This window comes from Cyanistes caeruleus, chromosome 5 (genome assembly GCF_971803275.1).
Source record: "Cyanistes caeruleus chromosome 5, bCyaCae1.hap1.1, whole genome shotgun sequence".
In the NCBI taxonomy this organism is placed as follows: domain Eukaryota; kingdom Metazoa; phylum Chordata; class Aves; order Passeriformes; family Paridae; genus Cyanistes; species Cyanistes caeruleus.
The window spans coordinates 17,015,498-17,042,186 of NC_141705.1; the positions used below are offsets into that span (position 1 = coordinate 17,015,498).

Below are 26,689 nucleotides of genomic sequence, written 5' to 3' on the forward strand. Positions count from 1 at the left end.
CAAAGAGAATAGTAAGGATTACAGAATTGGAAGGATATGTTATAACAATGAAAATTTTTCTCTACCTGCTCACAGAAGAGTCTTTTTGGCTTTTATGTTACTTAACCTACCTGGAAAAATGTTTCCACATGTTGTCTAGGAGCATCTTCTTTGAGAACAGGATAGGTGCATTTCCCCATCATATCATATATTGCTTTCATGATATCAAGCATTTCCTGAACAGGGAAACAAATATGTTTGTGCAATGTAATGTCCATTGTAGACACTGCTTTAACTCAGAACATAAACATTTTTTAGGATTTGCATTTTAGAATAAAATTTTGGAATTCACATATATTTTTTTGACTGAACATCTTCAAGAAGGAACTACTTAATTCTTAGAAATTCTAGCATTTGATTTCAGCTTTCAGAGATTTATGATTTCAGTTTTAAATTATTTATAATACATGCAATTTCATGTATTGTGGGTAGGTTCTCCCTATGTTTTATGAATAAAAATAAAAAGGAAAAGAAGTTCTGTAACAGCAAGTGAATGGCCAAAGTGTATCAGCTTCTTACAGTTTATTTTCCCTAAAGAAAATAAAAACACCCATGCACACACCTGCACTTATACAGAGTCCTCTTTTTATATCAAAATCTTTGAATTATATTGAGTGGCTCGTGAAAATTTCATTAATTATAGAAATAAGTCATCAGTAGTATGATAAGAAATTATTCTGTAGATTACTCTTTTATAATGACCGTGAAGTGTTTCCTAAAAGTGTAAAATTTTAAGTGTAATTTATATATTTGCATAAAGCTCACTTAAATAAAACCATATATATTTTGATGAAAGCACTCATTTAATCCCCTTTAAGTATGTTTTTGAATCCTTGCAGAATAAAAGAAGTAGGAATCTTTCTTTATAAATTCTGTTTCAAGTACAAATTATGAGCTGTAGATTCATCAAATAGGTAACAATTATTTCCCACATAATTAATTCATTTTTATCCACATGCCCTACCAATCTATTCTAGGGACTGTGTGAGCAAATACCTAGACATAAGTTGAAGCCAAATATTTCTGTACCTATTATGTTCAGAAACATAATTTCTGAAGAATTCTGAACTTTTACAATTTCTGTAAAGATTTTCCCTTTTCAATGTTTATATATGCCTTTAAAATGAGACAATTACTTTAACTTTCAGCATGTCTAATTTTATAATATCTGATGATTTGTTAAAGTGCTCAATTTTGACAATGAAACCATTCTTCTGTGAACACAGGACTTAGCTAACAACCTTTATTTTCAGTGACTACAATAAGAAGTAGACCTTACCTCTTTAGTTATGTATCCATCCTTATTTATATCATACAAATTGAAAGCCCAGTTCAGTTTCTCCTGTACTGTCCCTCGGAGTAAAATTGAGAGACCCATAACAAAATCCTAAATAGACAAAAAGTCTTGGTCAGTTTGGAAATGAGCAGTTTTTCTCAAACACTCAGAAATCCAGAATAATGCATTTGACAGAGGAATGAAAAGATGTGTTGATTGAAGTTTTTTTTTTTTTTTGCTTCACTGTGAGTCCTAATGATTGCTGGATTAAAAATCTAGGCACTGTTTGCTACACTCCCAATTAATAAGTAAATTGAGTAATTTTCTATAAAGTAAGCCATAATTTTCCGTTAGTGGTTGTATCCTCTGAAAAGCCTAATGTCTCACATAAGCAGTTCCCATTGAAGTGAATACCAGGAAAAGCCATCCCATGGTTTAATGGTCCAAGAAAAGCCTAAGTGGTAGTTAGATTAATCTAAGCACAGGAGACCAATTTGGAGAGAATGATGCACTAAGGAACATTAAATTCTCCTTAAATCTGTACCTTGTTAAAGTGGAATATGTAGTTCCCAGATCTCTTAGGTGAATCTGCTGCAGTCAAAATTTCAAACTTCAAGTATGATGCTGCACATCTCAGTTCTTATTACTTTTATTGGAAGCATGATAAGGAATAATAAATATATAACATGCCCATGTACCATCTTAATGTTCTTGTGACGCACCAATGCTCTATTGCTACAAAGCTATTCCACAGAAATAAATCAGAAGGCTTTTGAGATTATTTATATGTAGTATCTGGTTATAGATTTTTGTTTCACAATAAATACCCTTTTGACAGGACAAAGCTCATTTACATTTAGTGAGCATCTTCCAGACTGGAGAAAATATCAACTCCCATCACCTCTCTTCTGTATTTCTTAGCATGTCAATATTTTGTAGACAATAGCTTTTTTTCCCCCTGCCATTTCTTCAACCTCTTTTTTATCTGATAAACATATGAACCCATAAATGTGTGAAATTGCCTTCCTAATAGGTTGAGCAGAATATGACTAGTGTGTATATTTAAATGTGCCTTTCTACATCTCTGGCAATGACATGCAGGAAGTCTTACAGTAATATTAAAGTAGAAACAATAAAAGCCGAAATATTTCTTATTTGCACCGGCAAGCTTTTGCATTTTGTCTAATGCAGGAACAATGGAAAAGAGTACATTGAGGTTAGACATAAATTTAAAAGGCCTGGTGTACCACAAAGTCAAATAAATATACCTGATACACTGAAGTATAGACAAATATCATGGACCCAGGTGGTCTAGTAGGCACAAACAGCTCTTCTGACAGCTTCAGTCTTTTTAACAATTCAATTGGCGTGCTCTGGGTTTTCTTAGTCTGTCACAAATTTCTGTCTTATTGGTATATGTGCCTTTGGGGTAAATGGATACATGAATCTGAAAGAATTTTCCTCATCTTGTCTACATCTCAATGACTAATTGAGGGTCACAGGGTTAGATCTCCAAACAGTTCTTTAACAATGTACTATTAAACATTAAAATGTTCAAGAAATTCAGAACAGATTTTATCATATTACAGCATTAGCAATTAACCTTTTTAATTCAGTACCATGTCTTCAAATCTTTTCTGCACAGTTTTACATTCTTGATGTAGCTTCTCCTTAAGTTCTTTGTCAAGGTCCCCACTTGCATTATTTAATTAGATTATACGTAAGAAAATGAAACTGTGAATTTCTTTTTATTTTGGTAAAGCAACTTTTTTTAAAATTTATTTTATATAAAACACATTAATTTTTCATTTCTAGTTCAACTCTCTTTGCTCCTTTCTGTGATGCACCACCTGTGTTAGCTGGCTTCCTGGAATCATTTCTACCCCCATTTCCAAGTCTACTATTCTATCATCAGTTTTAAAAATAAAAGCCTCGTCTTTATGTTGTTTCTTATGGGATTGGGTGTTCTTAAAAAGCAGAGACAACTCAGAAACCTTCTGGGTATGTGCTTTAAATGTTGCAGCAGTGATTCATCTCCTTCCATACTGCATCAACATGTTTTGGGATCACACATAGTTCAGGTGCATTGCCTTTGTCTGAGTGCTGTGCAGGAGTCATTTCAGGAACAATAGAAAAGATTTATTGTAATAAAAAGCTGTGATGAGCTGGATAAAGACCAGCTAGGATGGGATGTCTTTTCTACATACTTACTTTCAAGCAACTGAAAAACACAGTAATAGAATCATACAGAAATAGAATATCTGATTCAATGGATATAGGCCAAATCCACGGGGTATTCTGGGCTAGAGCCTTGAACAGGAAAATGCTCTGCATGGTGGAAGGCAATGTGTGTGTCAGGAGCAGTGTAAGCATTCTAGCTGTTAAACTAATAACCCAGTGCAGAAAGCCACAGTGAAACAGCAGTGCAGAGGGAAGCAGCTGAACTCAGGGAGCAGCTGCCCATCTTTATGCATGTAACCAAGAACTCAGTGATACATGAATCAGGCACACCATTTAGCAAAGAGCATGAATACAAGTCCCCATTACAGTATTAGAGCACCCAGATGCCTTTTTCCGTCCTGCTTTAGACATCTTACTTCTAGGGAGAGAGGAATTCTAGTTTTAGAGCCTGTTAATTTTTTAAGAAAATTTCACCATACTCAGAAACATACATCCTCTGAGGATGGTGTTACTGCCCACTGGGAGAGATGGTCCTGCTCACATGAGCACCTAATGGGGAGAGGTGCATCTGATCCTAAGGTGACAAAGGAGCCTAAAACAGGAAGTCTGGGCTGAGAGAAAACTCTAGGTTGGGTCTTTCTTCAGTTTGTGACAGTGAAGTTAGAAACACCAAAGTCTCTGCCTTGGTACTTGCCTTTACTCCTTTCCACCGCTTCCTGTTTGTAACTTGCCAGTTTCCTGCAGAGCATGCTAATACCTGTTAAGATCTCCTTCTGTGCCTAATTTTGATTCTTCAAGAAAGGGCGATGTTTCACTGAAGGGTTGCAAAATGCAGCATCCTTGCACCTGTGCCAGAGTCCCTGTGTACTCGGAGCCTGCTGACATTTCTGTTCTGCGCTACAGGTGTAGAGAATGTCTGGTTGTGATCTGGGATGAACTTGTATTTGTGGGGTTTTTTTCAGCAGTGATTAATTATCTCCTAGCAAGGTTGTTGATGACTTTCTGATTGCTTTATCTTGCAGTAAGTCTTTGGGGATAATTAGTTCATTAATAAATTAATTAACAAGCTTATTATTGTGCTGTCTCAAATCCATAGGAAAGCTTAAAATTATTCCACCTGGTCATGTGTTCCTTTATGTCTTTTTCAAGGCCAGAAGTAGGTGGGCAGGAAACTTAATCCACTTTTAAATTTAGATTTTAGGATTTTGAGAAGGAATCAAGTGATGTCACAGAAGTGGTGGAGCCCTAGTGTATGTAAAACAAAGGTCACAGAAGAGGAACTGCTCCTAAAAGAAAATGAATTTCTTTGTAGCTGCTTTAAATCAGATGGTGCTAAAATGCTTATGAAATCACCACTGTACTAAAAAACAATGAGCTCATTTCCTACATGACTTGTAAGAACCTACAAACCTTTTTGTGTTGAACCCACAGAATCATGCTTGTGAACCTCATGAAATTCAATGTGCAAGTATCAAGTACTAAGTCCTGCACCTAGATCAGGGCAATCTCAAGCCAAAATACAGGTTGGGCAGAGAATAAATTTAGAGCAGCCCTGAGGAAAAGGACTTGGGGATATTGGTTGATGACAAACATGAACCAGCAATGTGTGATTGCAGCCCAGAAAGCCAACCATGACCCAGGCTGCATCAAAAGAAATGTGACCAGCAGGTCAAGGAAGGTGATTCTGTCCCTCTTCTCTGCTCTGGTGAGACCCCACCTGGAATACTGCATCCAGCTCAGGGGGCTGGAACAAGTCCAACAGGACTCAAGCCCCTCTGCTATGAGGACAGGCTGAGAGACTTGGGCTTGTTCAGCCTGGAGAAGACTCCAGGGAGACCTCAGAGCACCTCCCATTACCTAAAGAGGGCCTACAAGAGAGCTGGGGAGGGACTCTGCACAAGGACATGCAGGGACAGGACAAGGGGGAATGGCTTTGAACTGACAGAGAGTAGGTTTAAATTAGCTATTAGGAAGAAATTCTTCACTTTGAGAATGGTGAGGCACTGGAACAGGTTGCCCAGAGAAGCCGTGAACACTCTATTCCTGTAAGTGTTTAAGGTCATGTTGAGTGGGGCTTCGAGCAACCTGGTCTCGTGGGAGGTGTCCCTGCCCATGGCAGGGGGGTTGGAACAAGATGATCTTCAAGGTGCCTTCCAATCCAAGGCATTTTATGATTCCATGGTTCATTTAACTGCTGCCTCTATAATACTGCCTTGGACACTACTTTTATTATTAGTGAAACACGAATTTGTGTTTGATCTTAGAACTGCACTCCTCTTTGGAAGTAAGTTAGCATGCTTACTAATTTATTAACCAATATATATAAGTTTGGTTTTGATTAAATATGACAGAAATCTTTAAACATCTCCATTGTGTTTGGGCAATAGCATTGTGAGAATTTGTGGAATTACTGAATGACTTTCAGCAAGGTTACATTAAGAATAATATAAATCAACATCTACAAAAAATAAAGGATACTGACTTGGATATTTGCATGTGTGTGCTATGAGCTTTACCTTTGACAATATATCTAAAGTTAATTAGCCTCCATTTTTCTAACTGTGTAAATAGCTTTGAGACCAGATCTTCATTTTGGCTCAGTGACAATATACAAGCAAATGAAAACCTTGCTTTTATATTTGCCTCTGCCTACTGGACAAAGAACTTCACTAACATGCCCAAAGAGCCTCCAATAGCTGGGTCACTGGGTCTTCAGAAACTCTGTCATATTAAAGCAAAACTAGTTCAGAAAACTAATGAAATTAGCTATTCTCAAAATTAATACAAACATGGCATAAGGAGAGATAAGTTCAAGCACATAATTTTATAAGTTTGGTTTTTATGCTACATATCCTTAAGTTCAAGATTCTTGCTCATACCAAAGAGCTTATGGATTTAGGGATGACAAAACTCTAAGGACACAGCAATCTCACCAAGCAATCTTACCAAGAAATGTCGCTTGAGGTGTGCATTTATTGTGCTCAGATCTAACATTTCATTGTTGATGGTTGAAAATTGTAGGAAAAAAGAGCAAAATGCTAAAGCAAATTCTTTCTTTTTACCTGCAACTCCGTCTACCATTGCTTCATGGGAAATTGAGAGTGCAACACAAACAAACAAACAATAAAAAAAAAATCATTCTTATCAACAAAAGAATTTTGCTACCATTTCAGATTTTGATAATCTTTTTTTACACAGAAGATAGCCAGAGTGTTTTCATCATAGGTAATTATACTAAATTGTATTTACTCCCACACTTTGATATCGAAAGTACTTTGGAAAAAATTCTTTTTTCTCCAAAGTTTTAAATTACTCCATCTCTACCTTTTCAGCTGTTTACTTTTGATTTTCTAATGGAAATTTGAAAACTAGAATAAAGATTGGAATAGAAAGAAAATGGCACAGCCACACCTAAGATTAAAAGGAGAAGGACAAAAATGACACGATCGTATTTCACATTTCACAATATTTTTTTTCAGATTTTGCAGCTATTTTCAGAGAAAATAAAGTGCATTTTTAACTTCAGGAAGGTGCTTTTAGAATTGGCTATCCTACAGTTTTTAAGTGTAATGTTGCTACAAGGACACAGAAGCAAGAGTCTTTTGACAGCTGTAGAGTTATACTGGATTCAAAATTAGTGCAAATAATACGAAAGTCTGGATCACTCATATCTCCCTTGATATTGAATAAAAGTTCAGTACCTCTGCTTTTATTTTCCTGATTTATTTTATTCCAAAGCCCTTTTTTAGTGCACAAACCTGCACTCTGATATAATCAAAGAGCTCCAAATCTAGTACATTTCTTAAGACTTTCTGTCTGAAATAAAAATGTCAAAAAATTGACCAGAAGAGTTACAAAAGCTTTTTTCATTCCCATTCTTTTTAATGATAACTGCAAAAATACATTTCAACTACTCATTCTAAAAATAACTTTTCTCAGTGTCCCTGCTGTTGCTGTAACTGAAAGAGGGGAAGTTTAGGTAAGATACACCAAAGAGATTCTTTACTGGGAGGGTGGTGAGGCACTGGCACAGCTTGCCCAGAAAAATTGTGGATGCCCCATCTCTGGAAGTGCTCAAGGCCAGGTTGGATGTCTCTGCTGAGAGGTGTCCCTGTCCATGGCAAGGGGTTTGGAACTGGGTGATCTTTAAGATCCTTTCCAATCCAAACCATTCTATGATTCTGTGATTTGACCAGGAGAATCCTTGCATATTTCACCTATGTACAGAAGTAATTAAACCTCCATTCCTGCTCCTAGTTTCACATAGATTCCATTGATTTCACCTGCCTGGAAAAAGGTAAATAGGGTTTACGTTTTGGGGTTTTTTTTAATAAATGCAAATAATGATAAAAATTATAGTCTTAGTTTAGGGTATGGATTTCTGATCACAATGCACCTGATCAGCAAGTCTTCTTCCTATTACATCAATTAATTAATTTTGTAAAAAAAAAACTGTATGATCTCACAACATTATTCACTAAAATTAATCATGAAAACATGTACAACATTTCAATAAATTTGAGTATTTATCACAATCCAATAAAAAGCTGTAAGGGAATAATTAGTTCATTATAATCAAAACCAAAGAAAACATGACAAAACAAATATCCTTTTGCAAATGAAATTACTTTTTAAAAAAATTCTACAGCTTAAAATATTATCTCATTTGCAGTATTTTTTACACCCTGTTGTCATCTACAGCATTGCAGTAAGGTGCCTTTTATTCCATATTATATTGTGTGGATGACATCAGCCTTATCAGAGACAGGCAGAACTGGGAAAAAAAATTGGGCAGTTAAATGGAGGAAGAACAAATTTCCAGTTTTCTTGTGCTTTTAAAAACACTTGCTTTAAAGCATTTTTCCAGAACTTTCTGAAAACTAAGTATGAAAAATCCAATTTTGGCTGAGTCATCTCCATAATATTAGTTGTAGTTCAGAGACCTCATCTTGCAAAGGCAGAGAGGAAGAACTATTTTAGGTAACTTGTGTATAAATTGGGTTACCTTTTAAATGAACAGATTTTTAAATATATTATGTAGTAGCACAGTCTGAGTTACCATTATGGAATATACCATTGTTAAGTAATGACTTTTGTTATTACATTGGAAAAGCTCGAAACTTGAGCCACATTAACTAAACTTCCCCTAATGTGGGCCAGCCACCAAACTGGAGTTTGTTATAAGGAATGGCAAAGTATTCAGTTTTACAGAAATAAGCAATGGCATTACTTACCTCAAAACTTACAGATCCATTGTGATCAGTGTCAAATGCATTAAACAGAAAATGTGCATATGTTGTGGAATCTAAAATTTAAAGCAGAAAAAGAAATTCACAGTAAGCACATCTTATTTAATAAAAATTAATTTAATTCTACTAAAATTATTTGATACTGAGATATATATTTTGATACCAAAAATTTCATAGCAAGACTAGATTTTCAAGGAAATTTAAACTTCCTTTTCAGCAGGAGAGAAGGGATAAGTTTTAAGTGCAAATACATGGATAGCAACACTGCTAGAAAACAAAACCTAAAAATTCTGTTCTAGACTACTTCATTTTTATTCTTGTGTTTGTTAATCGGTGATACCTGAACAAATAGCAAAGATGACATATTATTGTAGACTGAAACAACCTGTTTTAACAGGACCACTGACTGTGACAGGGATCTCTCATATGCTGGCAATGAGGAATATGTTCACTTGTTCCTGTTAAATGAGGGATGCAGACACCTCCCTCACTGTATCACATGCACTGGTTTTGCTCTGGACACAGACCTGTTTCCCAGCTTGAAGCCAATCTTGTCAGAAAGCTGCTGCTGCTATCTGGTCCTGTGCTCACCCACAGGTGAGAGGAAATCCTCTCCTGAAAAGCAGATTCTTAAAGCTGGCTTGCTGCTGAATTCCCATGATCGTGGCATTAGGGCTTGAAAAAATTGCCTGTGACTCACTAAATGGGCAGTAAGACTCTGAAAGATGACCTTAAACAAATGATCCCTTCACTATTTACATACTTTCCAAACCTCCTCCCCAGTGCATATTGACTCATTTCAGAAACACAAGACAGCATGAATATAAATCTGTCAAGACTGTAACTTTTGTAAAGATCCATCTTTCTATTTCCACTGAATGTCTTCTGGAAGGCACAACCTGCTCCAGGACTAATATATTGCGAGGAGAGGATTACCCAGAGACTGCCCTGTGCATGTGAGGTAGAAGCTGCTGGGGTTAAGGGAAGTCAGCTGTCCTCAGTGATTTTCCCTCCCTCAAAATCATGCAAATTAATGAAGGATGAGGGTTTATTTACTTTTAATACTCACTTTTCCCTCTCTGCTTCTTGTGTTGACATTAATTTTAGGCTAATTAACATTAGCCTCACAAATTATAAATAAAGGGTGAAGTGTTATGAAATCAGTGTCCCCTTTGCAGAACAAACTTCTCCCTCTCATGGAAAAACCTGATCAATGCTGAAATGCCATTTTCTGATTTCTTGGCACTAAACCAATTTACCTTGTATATCAATCCTGAAAACCTTTATTTTTCACAGCTCAAAATACTGTTTTGTATTAAACTGAGCAATAGTCTTGGGAGTCTCAGCTGAAATATCACCTTGACTCTGAGGAACCAAATATACCAAAACTCAAAGCTTTGTGCTTTGCAGATATTTGTAAGAAAATCCTCTAATCTTACTTCAATATGTTTATTTTGTATGATGTGAAATAATCATAACAAGAAAAGACTGCAATCATTAAAACCCATCTGTTAACACGTTTTCAGAGAATTAAATCCCCACCACCACTATTTGAGAGAGTCATTCATTCTTCCAGTAACCACTGTAATTGCTTAAGCACAGCTTGGCAGATTCATTCACACTTCAGCTGAAAAATGTAAATTTGTTGACTACAGTTTATATTTAGCATTTTAATAGTAATTTTTTCTATAATCTATTGAGACTTCTGTTGTGCAATACAATATTCTATGCAAACCATCTTCAGGGAAAAAAACATGTTATAGAGGTATAATTACTGTAAAAGGAATTCTAAATACCTCCCTTCTTTCTTGGCACCCATTTGTTAAAAACATCTGAAATATTCCTGTTTATTTTCTGTTGATATACAGAAAGCACAAAGGTATTTTAATTTTGTTGCTCATACATGTTACAATGTACTTATTTTTTTTAATGTAACATGGTATATGAAAAAAAAATCCCTAGCTGAAATATGTTTTTTTTTTGGTAACCCCTCTGAAAGAAAATAAATCAATTCTTTTTCAGAATTGCTTTCTCAAGCAATTCTGGTCTGAAATTTTGCCTTGAAAACCACAGCAGGGTGAGGCACACTAGTCTTCTAATTAGAGCTACTCAGTCTAATTTCCCCTTTACCCCCTAAATCTTTATCATTATTCATTTTAGACAAAATCTTAGCTTTTTAAATTAAATAAAATTTCTTTCCAAGGATCTGATATCATAATTATTAGGCTAATTTGCTACTGTAACAGGTTGGGATAGGAACAGCTTTTAAATCAGAATTCCCTTGAAAAACACCATCAAAGCATTTTAAATATCAGAGGCAAAAAATGGTAATCATTACATATGGAAGAGTATGACTTGTCCAGCTACAAGCATGATCTATTTTGTTCAGAAGTGATGAAGGAGTGTAATAATTATTCATTGTGTGGATTCTTATCCATGACCTGCTTGGCTGAAATAAAATCCCAACTTTCATTTAAGGTGATCTACTGCATAAATGCAGGGGATATATTCATTCACCTGTATGGCAGTGAATCTTAAAATAAATTACTGGAGTACCCTTTCTGTCATGGAAAGCTTTTTACAAAGCTACTTTTGCCTTTTAAAATGCATTGCTTTTGCTGCAATCAGTGTAATTTCCTTTCTTTTGTTACTCTTGTGGCACCTTGTTATTCTCCTGTACCTTGTCCTGGACAGTCTTGGAAGCTGATTGAGGAAGTGACTTGCTGGGTGACATTGAAAAATTTCTTTGATTGTCCTGAAAGCTAAATTCTTTTAGACATAATTTTGTTTGTTCAGATATGAATTGTCATAATGATACATTGTGTTGTACCTGGTTTTTCATCACACAGACAATTGGAGCACAGATCTACATGCTTTAATTTGGGGAAAAGTTTCAAGACTTTTCCCCTTTAATACCAGGACATACATAAAATCATTATTTTAGGCACAACTGAAATTTTAAGTCCTCAGCAGGACAGATTATTTTGACAAGACATTCAAAGATTTAAGAACTCAGTCTGGCTTCTTAACTAGACATTCCACTGCAGTTCTCACCTCCTCCTCCAAAAGATGCCACTGCCCCAAAGGCCAGAGGAGGAGCAGAAGAATCAGCATTAACACCAAGAATAGGAGTAAAAATTACACATTCCATATATATCCATTTTAAATACATTAATAGTTTTTCTTCTCTATAACTAGATTTGGACTAATAAATCCAAAGATTAAAAAACATCTAAAGATTAGGGTTTGCTCTCACAGTATCTTTTGACTTTTAGAACAGGTGTGCTTTCTCTTTGCCCATAAAAAATTCTGGGTGTAACAATACGAAATACAATAGATTGGTTTTTTTATTAAGTGTAGTAAAGGTGTAGTAAATTCCATAGTATGATTTTTACTACCCAAGGGTAACTACAAAATATTATATTTCAAACTGTAATTGTTAGCTTGTGTTTCTTAAAAGTTTACATAGAGAAACAATCAGTAGGCAGGTCAACCCTTCTAGCCTTTTGTTCATTTTTATTGAGTGTGCCTACTTCTTAATGATTTCAGAGATGGTAATCTGCACTGAATGCTGCTCTTTCCCTTCTAGGTCTTTATTCAAAATAAAACTAATGGGGAGATACTTTGTTCCTACCAATTAGTATGGGTTTTTAAATAAAAAATGAAAAGAAGGAGTTCTGAACACTCCCATGGAAATGCACAAATCTCAAGAGCCCTGGGAGAAGCTGAAGAGGTGGGATTGAAGGGTTGTGAGAGACTATGAAGAGGGGTAACTGAATAACAAATGCAAGAGGAAGAAAAGAGAGGAAAAAAATTCAAATTGAAAGAAATCTGAGATTCCAGGAAAAAAAACCAAAACCTGTTACACGTTACTTTCATTGCACTAAAAGATAACGGAAATAAAAAAATAAAAAACTCCTGTAAATCAATTAATTGAAATCGAGGTCAATATTTAAGAAGAGAAACCCCACAAAATTAAAGGGGTGTTCTGCTATTGATATGAGAGGGTACCTGCAGTGCCTCCTACAGTTCCTCCTACTGAAAAAGGGGTTTTCTGAATAAAAGAGAATGGGCAAGAATTTTTAGAAAGCTTAAAGAAAAATAACCTACTCAGAGAAAATTGTTTTTCAATGGTTCCCAAGCACAGGTAGTAACTTCATAACAGAAGACTGATTTTATGTAGATATCATTGCATTTCATTCAGAAATACAGACTTAAAAATGTGTCCAACTATCAAGGAAGTACCCTGTGAGTTCAGACAGAGCTTGAGGCAACAATCTTGTTAATTTGAACAAGACTATCTTTTGTCAAGCTCAGGAACTAATAGACATTCTGCAGTACAATTCTGTCTGCCAAATACTTACCTCCCTGTGGAAAGAACTGAGAGTAAATCTCTTTGAAGGTTTCTTCATTGACAACACCACTGGGGCATTCCTGGAAAAAAAGTAAATGACAAGAAATGAATACCATCCAGTCTGGTCCACTCAGCTCATGTGTTCATGAGACCATCCACACTCAGTTCATGAGACCATCCACAACATGTCTGCGACTGACAGCTTAAAATCACACTGAAATATCTTCCTAAAGAATTCCCATGAGACAAAATTTCCTTCTATGCCGTGGATCTCAACTTCATTTGAGAGCTGAGTGGCACACGTGAGCAGAGCCACTGTGCTGCTGTTGTGGAGCTGTTGTGTCACCTGTGGTCGCTCCCCCAGCTGCAATCGGCATTTGAATGGTATGGAAATCAAGCAGGAATGTAACACTTGGGTATTACTGATAGAACATGCAGTCATATTCTACTGGAAGAGTTCTAGTCAATTTATTCAAAAGGCCCTGCCACTGAAGATCTTATTCTAACCTTGCAGATCCTTTTGCCTCTTTATATCTTTTTTCATAAACTGAAATATGTAATGTAACACAGAATAAGGAGGAAGTTTCTGAATAGAATGACTACAAAGAAAATGAAAGGAAGTGAAGGAGAAGAATAAAGATGGTTAAACCAATGACTTAACAAAAATGACTTATGCGATGAGGTAGGAAAAGCAGAAGGAACACTGTAGTTGTTTACTAAGTCAAGCATAAATATCCAACACCAGAGAGCTGATTTCTAGTCTGGATCTTGCCAGATGGAGCAGAAGACTCTGGGCAATGTACTTAACTCCTCTTTTGCCTTAAATCCTTGTTTAACACAAAAAGAGGGTAAAAAGCCAAGTATGCTTTTTAAAAGAAAAGGACTTCTAGAAAGAAAGAGAAAAAAGAAAATGTAAATTAAGTTTTAAGGTTGATCTATATATATTTGACTATTGTCATGCTATTTGGATTTAGGACTCAAACTAGTTCTCCTAGTCCTAAACTCAGGAAATGTAACAGCTTGAAATGGAGATCAAGACTAGTGTAACATCTTTTACCAGTGTTATAACAACTTTTCCTGTGAGAACAAGTAGTATTCCAATTAGATCAAATAAGGACCACTGAGATACTCACAGTTCTGGCACCTTCTGCTAAGAAACAAATAGTGTAATCTTGAATTGAGAGACAAATGCACTGTCTGAGAAATGCATATCAGATCTTTAGGTTTAGGATTATTATGGTTTTATGTCACTTATCTAAATCAGTTTTTGATCATAACTAAGCATATACAAACATGTAGTAAGGAAGAATTAGGTTTGGCCAAAAAACAAAAACAAACATCTTTGTCAGAGATACACATACAAGATTCTTTGTTCCAGGGCACAGAGGCTGGCACTGATGCAGGCAGAGCTCAGGTCTCTGTAAGATGAAATAAATACTGACTGCTGGGCCACACTGCCTCTGAGGACTGGGAGAAACAGTGAAATCAACCTCTACCCTTCATTAGGTAAGGAGCAATCTGTAACTGAGGCGGCATCTCCCTGTCTGTCACGTCTTTGCGTATTAGCGCATTCTAAAACATCTCTCTCTGTCTTACCAGCTTTCCAAAAAGACTGTGGTCACACTGTCTCTATGGTTTCTAGCAGGTTTATGAGTAACAAGCAATAGGACAAGAGGAAATGACCCCAGGCTTCCCCAGGGGAGGTTCAGATTGGATATTAGCGAAAATTTCTTCACTGAAAGGGTTATCAAGCATTGGAACAGGCTGCACAGGGAAGTGGTTGAGTCACCATCCCTGAAGATATCTAAAAGCATGTCGGTGTGGCACTTGGGGACATGGTTTAGTTATGGATTTGGCAGTGCTAACAGTTGGACTTGATGACCTCAGACATCTTTGTCAACCTTGATGATTCTATGATGTTAAAATTCTACTATGCTGCTTGTCTTTGGGAAGCCTCCCGGAGCTGTATAAGAGCATGTTATAAAGCAATAGTTTTACTATTTACTAGGGTTCAAAGCACAATTAAGAAAACATCAGTGAATTCTTCAGATACTCATTGAAATGATATTATAGTTATTCAATGTAGAAAATGTAACAAAAATATTTTATGACCTCCTCTTCCAAGCATATAATGGCATATGATCTATGTCATTCCCAGACCTGCAGGGGGAAGAATAAACAGCCTTTATCCTGAGATGAGTGTGAGTGTGAAAAAAACAATGCAGCACTTTGAAATTTACAAAAAGAAGCAGTGGCTTCTTTCTGTTCTGCAGGTATTTTTTTTTTAGGTAAGGAAAAAAAAAGCTAGGCAAATTTTGAAGGAATTAAAGAGAAAACCTGTATTTTTGAATTTTTACAGGTTAGATGTTACCTTTTTTTTTTTCCTGAGAAGTTTAATAAACAATGAATGACAAAATGCACATTTAAGTTCATTTAACTCTGTGGCCTATTGACATGTAAAACAATCTTTTTCCCTTTTCCTTGGCTAACAAACACATTCAAACTATACTCATTTTGCAAAGAATGCTCTCCCCTTTTTTACAGGAAATGCCAACAACTCCAACTCTGTCAGTCCTAAGTCAGAAGCTCTGAAGACTGGGAGTCCCATTTCCTGACTGCATTTAAATGTTGTGACGTTAGAGGAGAATTAAGGATACTCTGCAAAATTCTATACAATTTATTGTTAGTTCAGAATGAGCTGGCAGACTTTGCAATTAGAGAAATACATGAAGTACATACCTCCTTTAAAAGCAGTTCTTTTTTGTTTTTTTACTTAATAAGCTCTGGCTTCACCACACTGTTTGAAAGAATCATTGCTTGCAAAGGCAACCTACTTTCAGAGAATTATACATTAGCAGAGCCAGGAATGACATTTTGAGTTTCTCACTCTCCTGAGTTCCTCTCTTCTGTAGTTTCCTCTGTTCTTTGCCACAACATTGCCAGTAACACTTTACCTTTTCCATCCTTGAAGGTCTGTAGAAATGGTGTCTTAAGGACATTCATTAAAAATCTGAGATGCTGGCCTATTACATTTACCAGAAATATCAGCTCAAACTTTTCTTTCTTTAGCACACATCTTTCCTTTGAGACTCTACATGACAGGGAACACTTCTGATCTTGAATAATTTCATTCTAAAAATATATGTGGCCAACATGATTTACCTCCATGACTGTACTTTTCTTGACTCATAAATCTTGTTTATGGTGTTTATCTGGAGAATTGTGCAGTTCAGGGAAAGAGATTAAATATTGTAATTGTTAAGTATTGCCCAAGGTTTTATGTCAATCTTTTGCTGACTTCTTCTATGTACCAACTATAATTAAAAAAAAAATCTAACTAACCTTTCATTAAACTATTATAAAAGAGAGGAAAATCATTAAATAGTTTGAAAGAAAAATGTGAGGCTTATTTAAAGTATTTCCTATATTTTTTCTTTCCTTAATCTGAATATAATTTATTTTGTAACAGCAATTTTCTGTTTGACAATCTTTTAAAATTGCATTAATGTATTATATTTTCCTTCTGGAGAATAAAAATGAGGGAATTTTCAACTTGATATGAGTCCAGTTATCTCTCTTTTAAAGAGAAAATCATGCAAACTGACAAACAGACAGAGAGTAACAAATATGATTCTGCCTTTTGATGATTACTCTTGCTTGCAGTTTTGCTGCTGGGATATTACACCTTCAGCACATGGTCTCATGAGCCACTCCAAACCCTGTAAATTATTTACAAGCCTCATACTGATGTCTAAGATACCTCTCCTTCAGTATTTTTAAAAATACTGCAGTAGGTGATTCTTCTTTACTACCTAATCAACATCCTTTTCAGATGAGACAAGACAAGAGGCAAACCAAGAAGACACAAAAATGAAGAAATAGTGAAATGTAGAAAAGAGAATGAAGGAGAAACAAAGTCAAAGCTCAGACTTTTGTCTGCATAACAAACAACTCTGAATGATGGATAAAGCTGGAGTTTTGGCAACTTTGAATATCTTTTAGTTATGGACTTTTGCATGACAGGTTTCCCATCTCTTGCTTCATCTGCTGTTTCAGTTTTAATACTGCTTCCCTTCAGATACATGTTCATGTCCATTGATTTAAATATCTTCTCTTCTTGCATGTACTTATAATGCTCTATGTACATATCTTCTAGGATATGCCTTCAGCCTCCTTTTCTTTCATGCTATTGATTCTGACCAGATACTTCACCCTAAGAAATATTATTATTTTATTTAATACATTTCTATAATTCAATACATTCATTCATTAGTATTGTAGCCATTTTACTTGAGAGTACTTTTAGAATTAAAGATGTATTTACCAAATACCAACAGGGCTAAACTGAAATTTTTACCTACATTAGAGCTGCATGCTAAAAATAAATAAATTTTTAATTTATTGTAAATTAAAAAACAAATAAATTTGTAACTTTGTAACTTATTTCCCTGTAGTAAATATAAATAAACTTGTCCATGCTATATTCATCAGGACTAGATTTCATCACCTATTTATTTTGAAGTGAGAGCAAGTGTGGTTAATTTTCTGTCCTGAAAGTACTCTCAGAATGCAGAGTTCACTTTTGATACTGGTTTATTTCCAAGATATAAAAAGCACAGAGCACACGTCAGAAATTATCTTTGTGAAAAGGGGCTGGGTGGCATTTCTGGAATTCTGATTGCACTACTGGCCAACATAGAAGAAACACCAAGAGCAGGGTAAAAATCCTGCAGCAGCTATTAAAAGTGAACTTACTCTAGCAGGACTTCAAAGTAGATGATGCAAACAAAATGAGGTGTCTGGGGGAGAGATGGTTTTGAAGTTGTTAAAGAGAAAACAAGTGTAGTACAAAAAATATCTCAAAAGATATGCTTAAAAGAGATGCCTTGCAGTAGCCTGTGAAGCAGCCTCAGAAAACTAATTCAGAGAAAAACCTCTCTCTTGAAATACTTGAAATGTGGCTGAACAAAGCACTAGAAATTAAGACTGGAAAAAATAATCTGGGAATAATCAGACAGTTCAAAAGACTTTTTCTCATTAACATAGATTTTAAGAAATCACAGACAACCATATTTATGCTCCTTTTCTTTTTTCTTTTCCTTTTCTCTAAATACTGCTAGAATAATAAATAACAGAAGATTATGTGAGGAGAAGAGAGATGCTGTTTTCCTGCCATAGATGTCCCAAGAGAGCAACAAATTCATAGAGGTGGAAATACAAGCAAAGTATTGTCCATTAGGTGCTGGTAAAATTTTAAGGGGTTGCTTCAACTATAAACTAAAAAGAAATCTGCCATGTGTTTTTATTCTATTCTAGACAGTAATTTCTCTCAACAGCTTCTTCAAACTGGTGCCTTCTGGACTGCTGCACTGTCAGTATTTGGGCTCCTGCATTGAAACACCTCTTTTTGAAACTACCTGAAGGACAGAAATATTTAGTTTCCTTTGTATAGATTTATCATTCAACATGTCAACACATCAAATGGGAGCTTGGAGGACATTTTTAGGAAATCAGTGCACATATGAGAATTGCAGTGACTACAGAAGAGAGCCTGCATTGGCTCTTTTGGTCAGGCAATTTATTATTCGCCCAACTCTGTGTTCTCCTTGAGCTTTGCTGTTTGCCTACTGTAAAAACCAGATTGTTAAAGCAGTGGGAGGATGATTGGCAGGACAGTGTCTCAAACTACTCACAAAGGACAATTTGTTTTATTCTCTCTTTACACCTATCATTTCGGGGTCTGCCCAGGCCTATGCTATAACAGAACAAGTCCAGACCTTACCTGCCTTTCTTCTGAAAGGCTGTTGAAGGAGCTGCTGTTCATTACCAAGAAACATGCTGAGACAAGAGGAGCAGAGACTGCTGCAGAAGAGATGGGTAAAGGAGAATTTTGAACACAAGTCAGGTGTCCAGTCAGGAGCAGTGGCCACCAAACAGGCTCAAAGCCTTTCCTATTTTGCAGGAGAGTTGAGTCCCAGTATATTAACATGTACAAGATACATGAAGAAACTCAAGAGAGTAGAAATTGTAAAAGCTCAAAATAAAAGGTGGTGTGAGGAGTTTTAATTTTTATTTACTACACTACTGGAAATTAGATTTAATGAAAAATTTAAGGCCAGAACTAATATGCTTTTCCTCTGTGGAATATCGTCCCCACTGTGTATTACAATATATAAGTATGAATATATTTAAAATGATCTATTTCTAGTTTTATGGATTTTCACTCATTTTTTCTAATAAATAACCTATGTTCAACTCAATTATATTGAAAACCACTGGTGTTTTTAACTTCAATTTTCACTTATATATTTTGTGTTATCAGGGAAGGGACAGCTATTAATTTAACCTCCTGTTATATGAAATTGAATTAGCTCTTGGTTTTCTTTTTTTTTTTTTAAATTTGGTTTCTCATGCTAGTTTTCTCAGCAGTGGGCTGTAAAAAATCACTTTCACAGCATCTCTTCTTTATTGAAAAAAAAAATTGGTTTGGACTTTTAGAAATAACTTCCATGCCATCATATAAAAAGATATTGTAGCAAAAGAAAGTGATGAATGATGAAATGTGTAACCAAAATTATATCTTGCATCAGATTTATTTATTTCAAGAGGGCCTAAATATCTCCCTGAGACAGTTAGCTATGGTTTTCATCTATTGCAGAATCAATCCTTATAGATCAGAACACAAAAGAATATACTCTAATCTTGCATCCTTGAATATAGTTGTGAGCCTAGAGAGCTAATAGTGATGGTGGGAAAGAAATATTTTCTCCAGTCTTTATAGAAGCTATATGGGATGAGAGACATACAGAGCAATGGTTAGGGAAATGCTTAGGGACAGTTAGGGAGTTACCTCAGAAAGCCTTTTGTCCCTACTCTTAAATCTTCCAATGAATTTGCCTATTTGGATACCACTGCAAAGCTTAAGCTGTTTTATAAGACTCAAAAGAAAGAAGGCAGACCCAAACACAGTGCACTAATTACTGGGTCTAAATGGACAACTTTCCTTTCAATCTTTCCTCTTTGATTTGAAATACTGTAGGATTACTTCAGCTAAGGACTCACAGAGGGTTGCATTTTCATTTCTATCACAGGAGCTGTAAACTCATTTTATAGCTCAGTGGCAACAGTCTACATTTCTAGGAATGTTGTGGCAGTTTTGATTTGACAGCATCTCTATTGACATCCATTGGTGAAATACATGTAAAAACTCTTTCCAAGCTTTGTCTCATCATCAGGTAAAACACAAAAGTTGCTTCTACTTAGCCACCTGTAGAAGAGATACAATAATGTTTCCCTATGGCACAGCAAAGATGTACCACATTTTAAACCTCCCACTGAAAGATACTCTAATGAACAAAAGGTTCTCTCCACCCCCTACTTGCTATGGCAGTTTCAGAGGAAAACAAGCAGAAATAAAGGAACTGGCTCACATCCAGCATGTGTGGCTTCACACAGTAAATAACAATCAACGCTTTGGCTGCTTCCACAACTCAGCAGGCGAGGTGCCAGCAAATGCTTTTAATCAGAGCCATTCTTTGTTTAGCAATGCCCACTAACAAGTGAAATTTTTAGTTTCTTATTATTAGCACTGGCAGTAAAACAACAGTAAATAACACAGCTATAGATTTGAACTTAAAAGCTCACACGAAAGCTTGTTACACCAAACCCCATGGATGAGTCCCTGGCATCTGAATGGTGCTTAGTGTTTCTGCCCTTACTTGTCACTGCAGGATGGCATTTTACAATCCTGACTTGACAAATAAGCAGGAAATATAATTAAACTAAAGGCAGCAGAACCCATACTTCAGCAGTACAGCTTGTTGTAAACACTTTGGCAAACACAAGGTGCTCACCCTCTTGGGAAAAGCTGTATTTAGGTGAGCACTGCTTCGGTGACTTGCCTTTCACACATTCCCGTGTGAGTTATTTTAATCAAGTCTCTTCAAATCAGCTGAAATCCTAGGTGAGAGGAGAAGGAATAGCTCCATATTAGCAAGTGCTGGTCCCTTGGGTGTACTCCATTAGGCCCACTTGAGTGATTCTCTAGAGCAGAATGGAGAACATTGCCAGTCCCTAAAAGCAATATTTTAAGGTAGGTCAATCCCCTTATTTAAAACCATGGAGACATTTATTTTGTTTTTTTAACATGAGGGTGCTTTTGTTTATCCTAGAAGCTCCTTGTACCCTTGAAGAGTGGAAGATTCACTGAGGAAGAAACTGTACTAAAAACCTTCTGTTAAATGTTAGTGGACTTGTGCCATCTTCATATAGCCATATCTGAACACAGAAAAGCCTGAACTTAGCTCAAGGTATTTATGAAGCAGAAGCAGCATGTCGGGGGTGAAAAAGTATTCTATATCCTGTCTTAAATGCTTGTCAATCAAGTGGATCTTGATACTAAGCACTGACATCAAGCCAAATTTTCACTTTAATAATGAAGTAAGAACACTGAGTTTTGCATTCCTGAGACATATGTCTGAATGAAAGATAGGCTGAAAGTGTGTTCTAAGTCATGGTATTCCCTTATTTTTCAGAGTGGTTGCTCCTTCTTTCACAGATGTGCAATGGTAAAGCCAGACAGGTCAATATTTGGTTAGTGCTAAGTACAATGAAAAGACCAAGGAATTTCAGTGCCTACAGCCTCCTGCTAGCTTGAAGAAATGGCAAAGAACATAAAATTCGATGGGGACTGGTTTAGACACTGAAAATCAAACACTGTGCTCATTATTTATATTTTATATGGTAATACATTTACCCTTTAACAAAGGTTTTTGCTTTCTCCACTACTAACAACACTTTGTCTCAGGAGAAGAGCCCCAGCAGTGCAAACAGAAGAACAAATGTGCTTACCTACATAAATATTTATAAAACTGAGCCTGGCATTAGCATAAGTTGGAGCTGATTCACCAAGTACAGTGGGGAAAATCGGACACAATTGAGGCAATGATGTGTATGAGTCTGCTGTGGGTGAGAGGGAGATGTGGTCTGTGGGAAGAAATGCCTCTTCCCTGTCCACACAGTGAAGGCAATATGCTTCATCCTAGAGGAACTCTGGCCCTCAGTGTCTGAGACATGGTCCTCTCCCCGCGTATGAAAACCTCACTGTCACTTCTGTGCTTGCCCAGTCCACCAGCACAGCACACTGACACTTTTATTCTGCTGCCCAAGGGCCTCCCCAGGGTGTGGGTCTATGATAAGGAGAAGACATTTGACCACAAGACCACTTGACCACTTCCCATGGTGATCATGGAAGGACCAGAGTGGGCTTTGTGGTCATACATCTAAATCCTTTGGAGAAGGAGGGCTGAACAGTTCCATAAGACAAGGAAGGATGTACCATTACTGCTTATAAAGGAGATATTATTCCTATAATTCAAAGACATGAGAAAAGCATCAGAATGAAGTCTGAAGTTTAGCAAGACATATGAACTGATATTTCTTTAAGCACAGCAAAAAATCTAAATGAACTATATGAATCTCCTTTAGACTGTTCTGGATCTTTCCTCAAATGTGGATACTCGATACATTGCTTTTGGCAGCATATTTAAAATCTGTAGCATCAGTCAAATCATTAGAACTGAATACTTAAATAAACCTATATAAATGGTGATCGATATTTGCTGGCATATTTTCATGAAAACATGAACAGCATAGAGAAATAATAAAAGGAGAACACATTACCCAGTTAAAACAGGTAACAGGAAGAATAAAAACAGATAACTAGGGAATCAGACAGATCTAAAAAGAATCATCTATCAATCAGTTCGGGCCTAAAAAAGAGATTTCATTTCTCATAGTCATACCATTCCTCATGGAGATACATTGAAGCTGAAATTGCTGGACATAAAAACTTCTTGCACAGTCTGCTAAGTTTATGGCACATTAAGTTTGTCTTTGTTTCATGCCCACAGATTTTGAGAACAGAATAGGAAATTAAGGCTGTTGTAACTTATGCTCCATTACAGGGGTGATACCATGCCTCTTTTTCAGTGAAGTAGACTATTGACTTGATAGCCTGTGCATCTAAATACAGTGCTTAATGCTGACATTTTAAATCACAAGAAAAATCACATTCATGTTGGTGTTCTGATACTTGTAATTGCTGTAGATAGTATTTCAGATAGAAATACTGCTATATTCAGTCACTAAGAGTTCACTTAGTTCACTTTTAAAAGTTGTTCTTGGCACTTCTTTTTTCTGAGGTCACTCTGAAGGTGATCACAGCATCAGAGATGCATAAATGGAGTGAGTAAATAATTGTTAGAAATACATAAAGTGCATATAAAGTGCTTCCTAGATCAGTGTGTTTTCAGGCATGAGTTTACTGTGATTCCTTCTTGACAGATATGGAGCTTGGCCATTGAGGGGGAAAGTATCTCCCTCAAATACATTTCACTCTTAACACCGAGGAATTCAGTGCTCATTTTTCTCTCCTCTAGGGATGAACTTTGCTGTCTCCAGCTCCTGAGAAAGTTCAGTTTCCCACAGCCACCAGCTCCCCCACTGGTACTCCCCACTTGGTTCCCAAGATGTGTTTGAGGAGGCTTTGATCAATGGCTGAGACACAATCTCTCAGATAGCCAGGGACCTCTGAAAGGTTTTGGCTGTCAGACCAGAGACATTAAATTGGGCAACTGTCAATGTGAAGCCCACGCAGGCCCTGAAGCTCTGGTATAATGCTCTCAGGCAACCCAGAAGGCTTTTCAATGTGATAGTTAAGGCTTTTAAAGGTGTGTGGCAGTTAATAAGCCAGCCAGCAAGCCGAAAGTTTGGAGTCTTTAGACTTCAAGTTTCATGCTGTGTTTACTGAATCATGCTGTCCTCTGAGTTATTGGCTCCTATTTCTTCTCTGACACTCACCGCAGCTGAGATCTTTTAAGAATGTTTCACAATGGAATTCATTGGGTTGAATAAATTCCACTACTTAAAAGCTAGTATGAGAATCATTCACATAATTGAAGTGCAACTGTGGAAATGTCCAGCTGATCTAAACAATATGGGCTCTAACAGACACTTTCACTCAAAGGTAAATGCAGGTAGACCCAAGACTTGTAATAAACTTCCTTGACACTGAAAGACTTGACCTTGAGGCTTTGTCACTTGTGATTTGCTGTTTTGCTTGAAGATTTACCAGTGTTTATTTTTAGCACAGATGTTGATCTAAAGACATTTGTAAACAGAAATTAATCCTGTTGAAATAAAGAAAGGACTTCCGTCTGTTTCACTTATTTCTAACAAAATCTGTAGGTAGCTAATTTTGTTCACATTGATCAGAAATTTAAAGTAAAAAAAATATAAATATCCAAAATAATTTGGAAATTCCTGGGTCTATGTGATCCCTGAGTCCAGCACAAATAAGATTTATCTGTCAAGTCCATAGAACCCAAAAGGTTGAACTGCACCTTCAAGAGGTTTCATCAGAAGATATATTTATTTCCTCTCCCCTCATTTTTCAGGCTTAGAATCCCCATCTGAAAATATCACATGCTGCATCAGAATTGGAGGGGAACAGAGAAACAACTTAGTACAATTTTTAATGAAGAATTTTGTACACAAATTCTTTAAAAGTAAGGAAACTGGTAGCCATAAAGCCTAGTAGAGGGATTTTTGAATGCTGCTGTCTCAACAGATAAATATTCTCACAGAACCATTTTATGTTAAGCTGTGTGTTATAAAGTACAATGCTTACAGCAGTTACAGTTAATATGCACTGCACCTCATGAAGAAAAGGGGATGGGCAGAGAAAGGAGAGTAAGAGGTGTCTCCTTACTAAATTTTTAAGTTACAACATCATCAGAGCTGCATTGCACCAAATGTTACTGCTCTAATGTTAGTGATTACCCAGAAACCAAAATCCAACCATTGCACATAAATACCAGGCTCTGCAGTGCTTAGTCCAGATGCTGCAAAAAAGTAGCTGCAGTGAGCTGTAGCCAAAGACGACATTTGGCTGCTTGTATTTCAGTACATAAACATTTATATTCCAAACTGATGCACATAAAAGCTCATGTGGTAGAAAACAGCTCTTCCAGCAGATGAGTTACACTGAGCATCTGGCTGGTAAAGCAGAAGGTCTGCACTGTGCTTCCAGTGTCAGCCTGGCACTTGTGAGCCCCAGGGAGAGCACAGCGGAACACAGGACAGGGTACTGCCAATTCCAAATAGGAGGGGCTCACAAGCACACAGAACAATAAAATTCCACCAAAATCTGATGCTTACTTTTTTATTTTTATTTTGTTTTGTTATTTTACAAAGAAGAACTTTAGAGGCATTTGGTGCTCTGGACTACTATTACTATTGGATTCTTAAAATCAGTCTTTTTGCACATTTCTCAGTTAGAGATTTGGCATCTACTTTTCTCAGAGATAATTCATGAGCAAGCAGTCACTATTATGAAGACAGTCTTTGGCAAGCTAGATGACATTTATTCCCTAGTGAGCACAACATGAAGTACCTCTGTGCAAGCCATGAGATGAATAGAAGTGTAGGGACTGAGTTCATTATTAACTTTCAGAACGAAGTCTTCAATCTCTGCCAGTAACTGTGAGACTAATTGAAACAAATATCTCTACTGAACACATTAAGATCTATAAATTTGTGATGACTGACAACTATACTCTAGGTCTGTCAAACTGTTCTTCCAAATTATTTTACTTGAAAAACTTTTGAAATGTTTCAAGTCTCTTTACTAACATTTGAAGAAAATACACGATGAATGTAAGAATTATTTATTGTTCAGTTTGTTAAAAGATTTTTACATAGCTTTGTTTGAAATATGGAAGAGTTCTCTCTAAGTTCCTAGCAAATGAATGGCAGGGCTTTTGTAAAATAATAACAAAATTCTTCCTTGGCTGGTTATTTTAAAGTAATTTAAAAAGTTATTCAGTCATCTAAAGTTGATAGAACAATTTATCTGAAGCACAACTGGAAAACAAGAACTCAAATTTAAAAAAGGAGATTTGAGCTATGTGCATTATACATGTCTACTGAAACCCTAGAGAAAAAGATTTACAGAAATCTGTCTATTGACAGCACACATGGTATCTAGCTTCTAGGCTTGCTTGAGCTTCATCATACTGTTGTTTATTATTTAGTTTATCAAGACAAACAAGTAACACGAGTTTTCTAACCTGGGTAGATGTTAATTTCCAGTTTGAATTAGTACTCAGATTTTCTTGAGAGATTTTGAACTTCCATTTACTTTTTTTCCATTTTATTGGCAATTCTATGCTCTAAGTTCAGCAGGTTTATATGCATGAGGCACAACCTGTTCAGATGTCATCACTATGTCTATCTGAAAAGACATGTTGTTGGTACTTCTGTGTATGTACAACCTCTGTATGTCCACAACACTGCTTTGTGCAGAGGGGTCAGCACCTCTGCAAAAGCTTTCAGCACAATGGGAATGTCTCATGCACTGATGCCCAGTAGAGCATCCCTTGTTTGATATCCAGAGTCACAGAGGGGTATAGCTCAAATGGTTTTAGTATTGATTCATGTTAGCCAAGAAAACCAGGTAGGAACCTTTAAATGATCTATATTTTTCTTCTAGGCTCTGTTCTGTTGGGTCAGAAATTCTGCATTTGGAAA

General features: G+C 36.3%; 1 protein-coding gene across 12 annotated transcripts in view; it reads right to left on the reverse strand.

Moving 5' to 3' along the window:
- The window catches only part of KCNIP4 (potassium voltage-gated channel interacting protein 4), a 383,084-nt gene that overhangs the window by 5,522 nt on the left and 350,873 nt on the right, over positions 1-26,689 (reverse strand). For all 12 annotated transcript variants that reach the window (XM_086891604.1, XM_023925424.2, XM_023925426.2 and 9 more), the window contains 4 exons: positions 13,110-13,179; positions 8,731-8,801; positions 1,319-1,426; positions 111-215 (listed from right to left, as the gene is read on the reverse strand). In XM_086891604.1, coding sequence (XP_086747730.1) covers positions 111-215; positions 1,319-1,426; positions 8,731-8,801; positions 13,110-13,179 — 354 coding nt within the window. The remainder of the gene's footprint in view (positions 1-110; positions 216-1,318; positions 1,427-8,730; positions 8,802-13,109; positions 13,180-26,689) is intronic.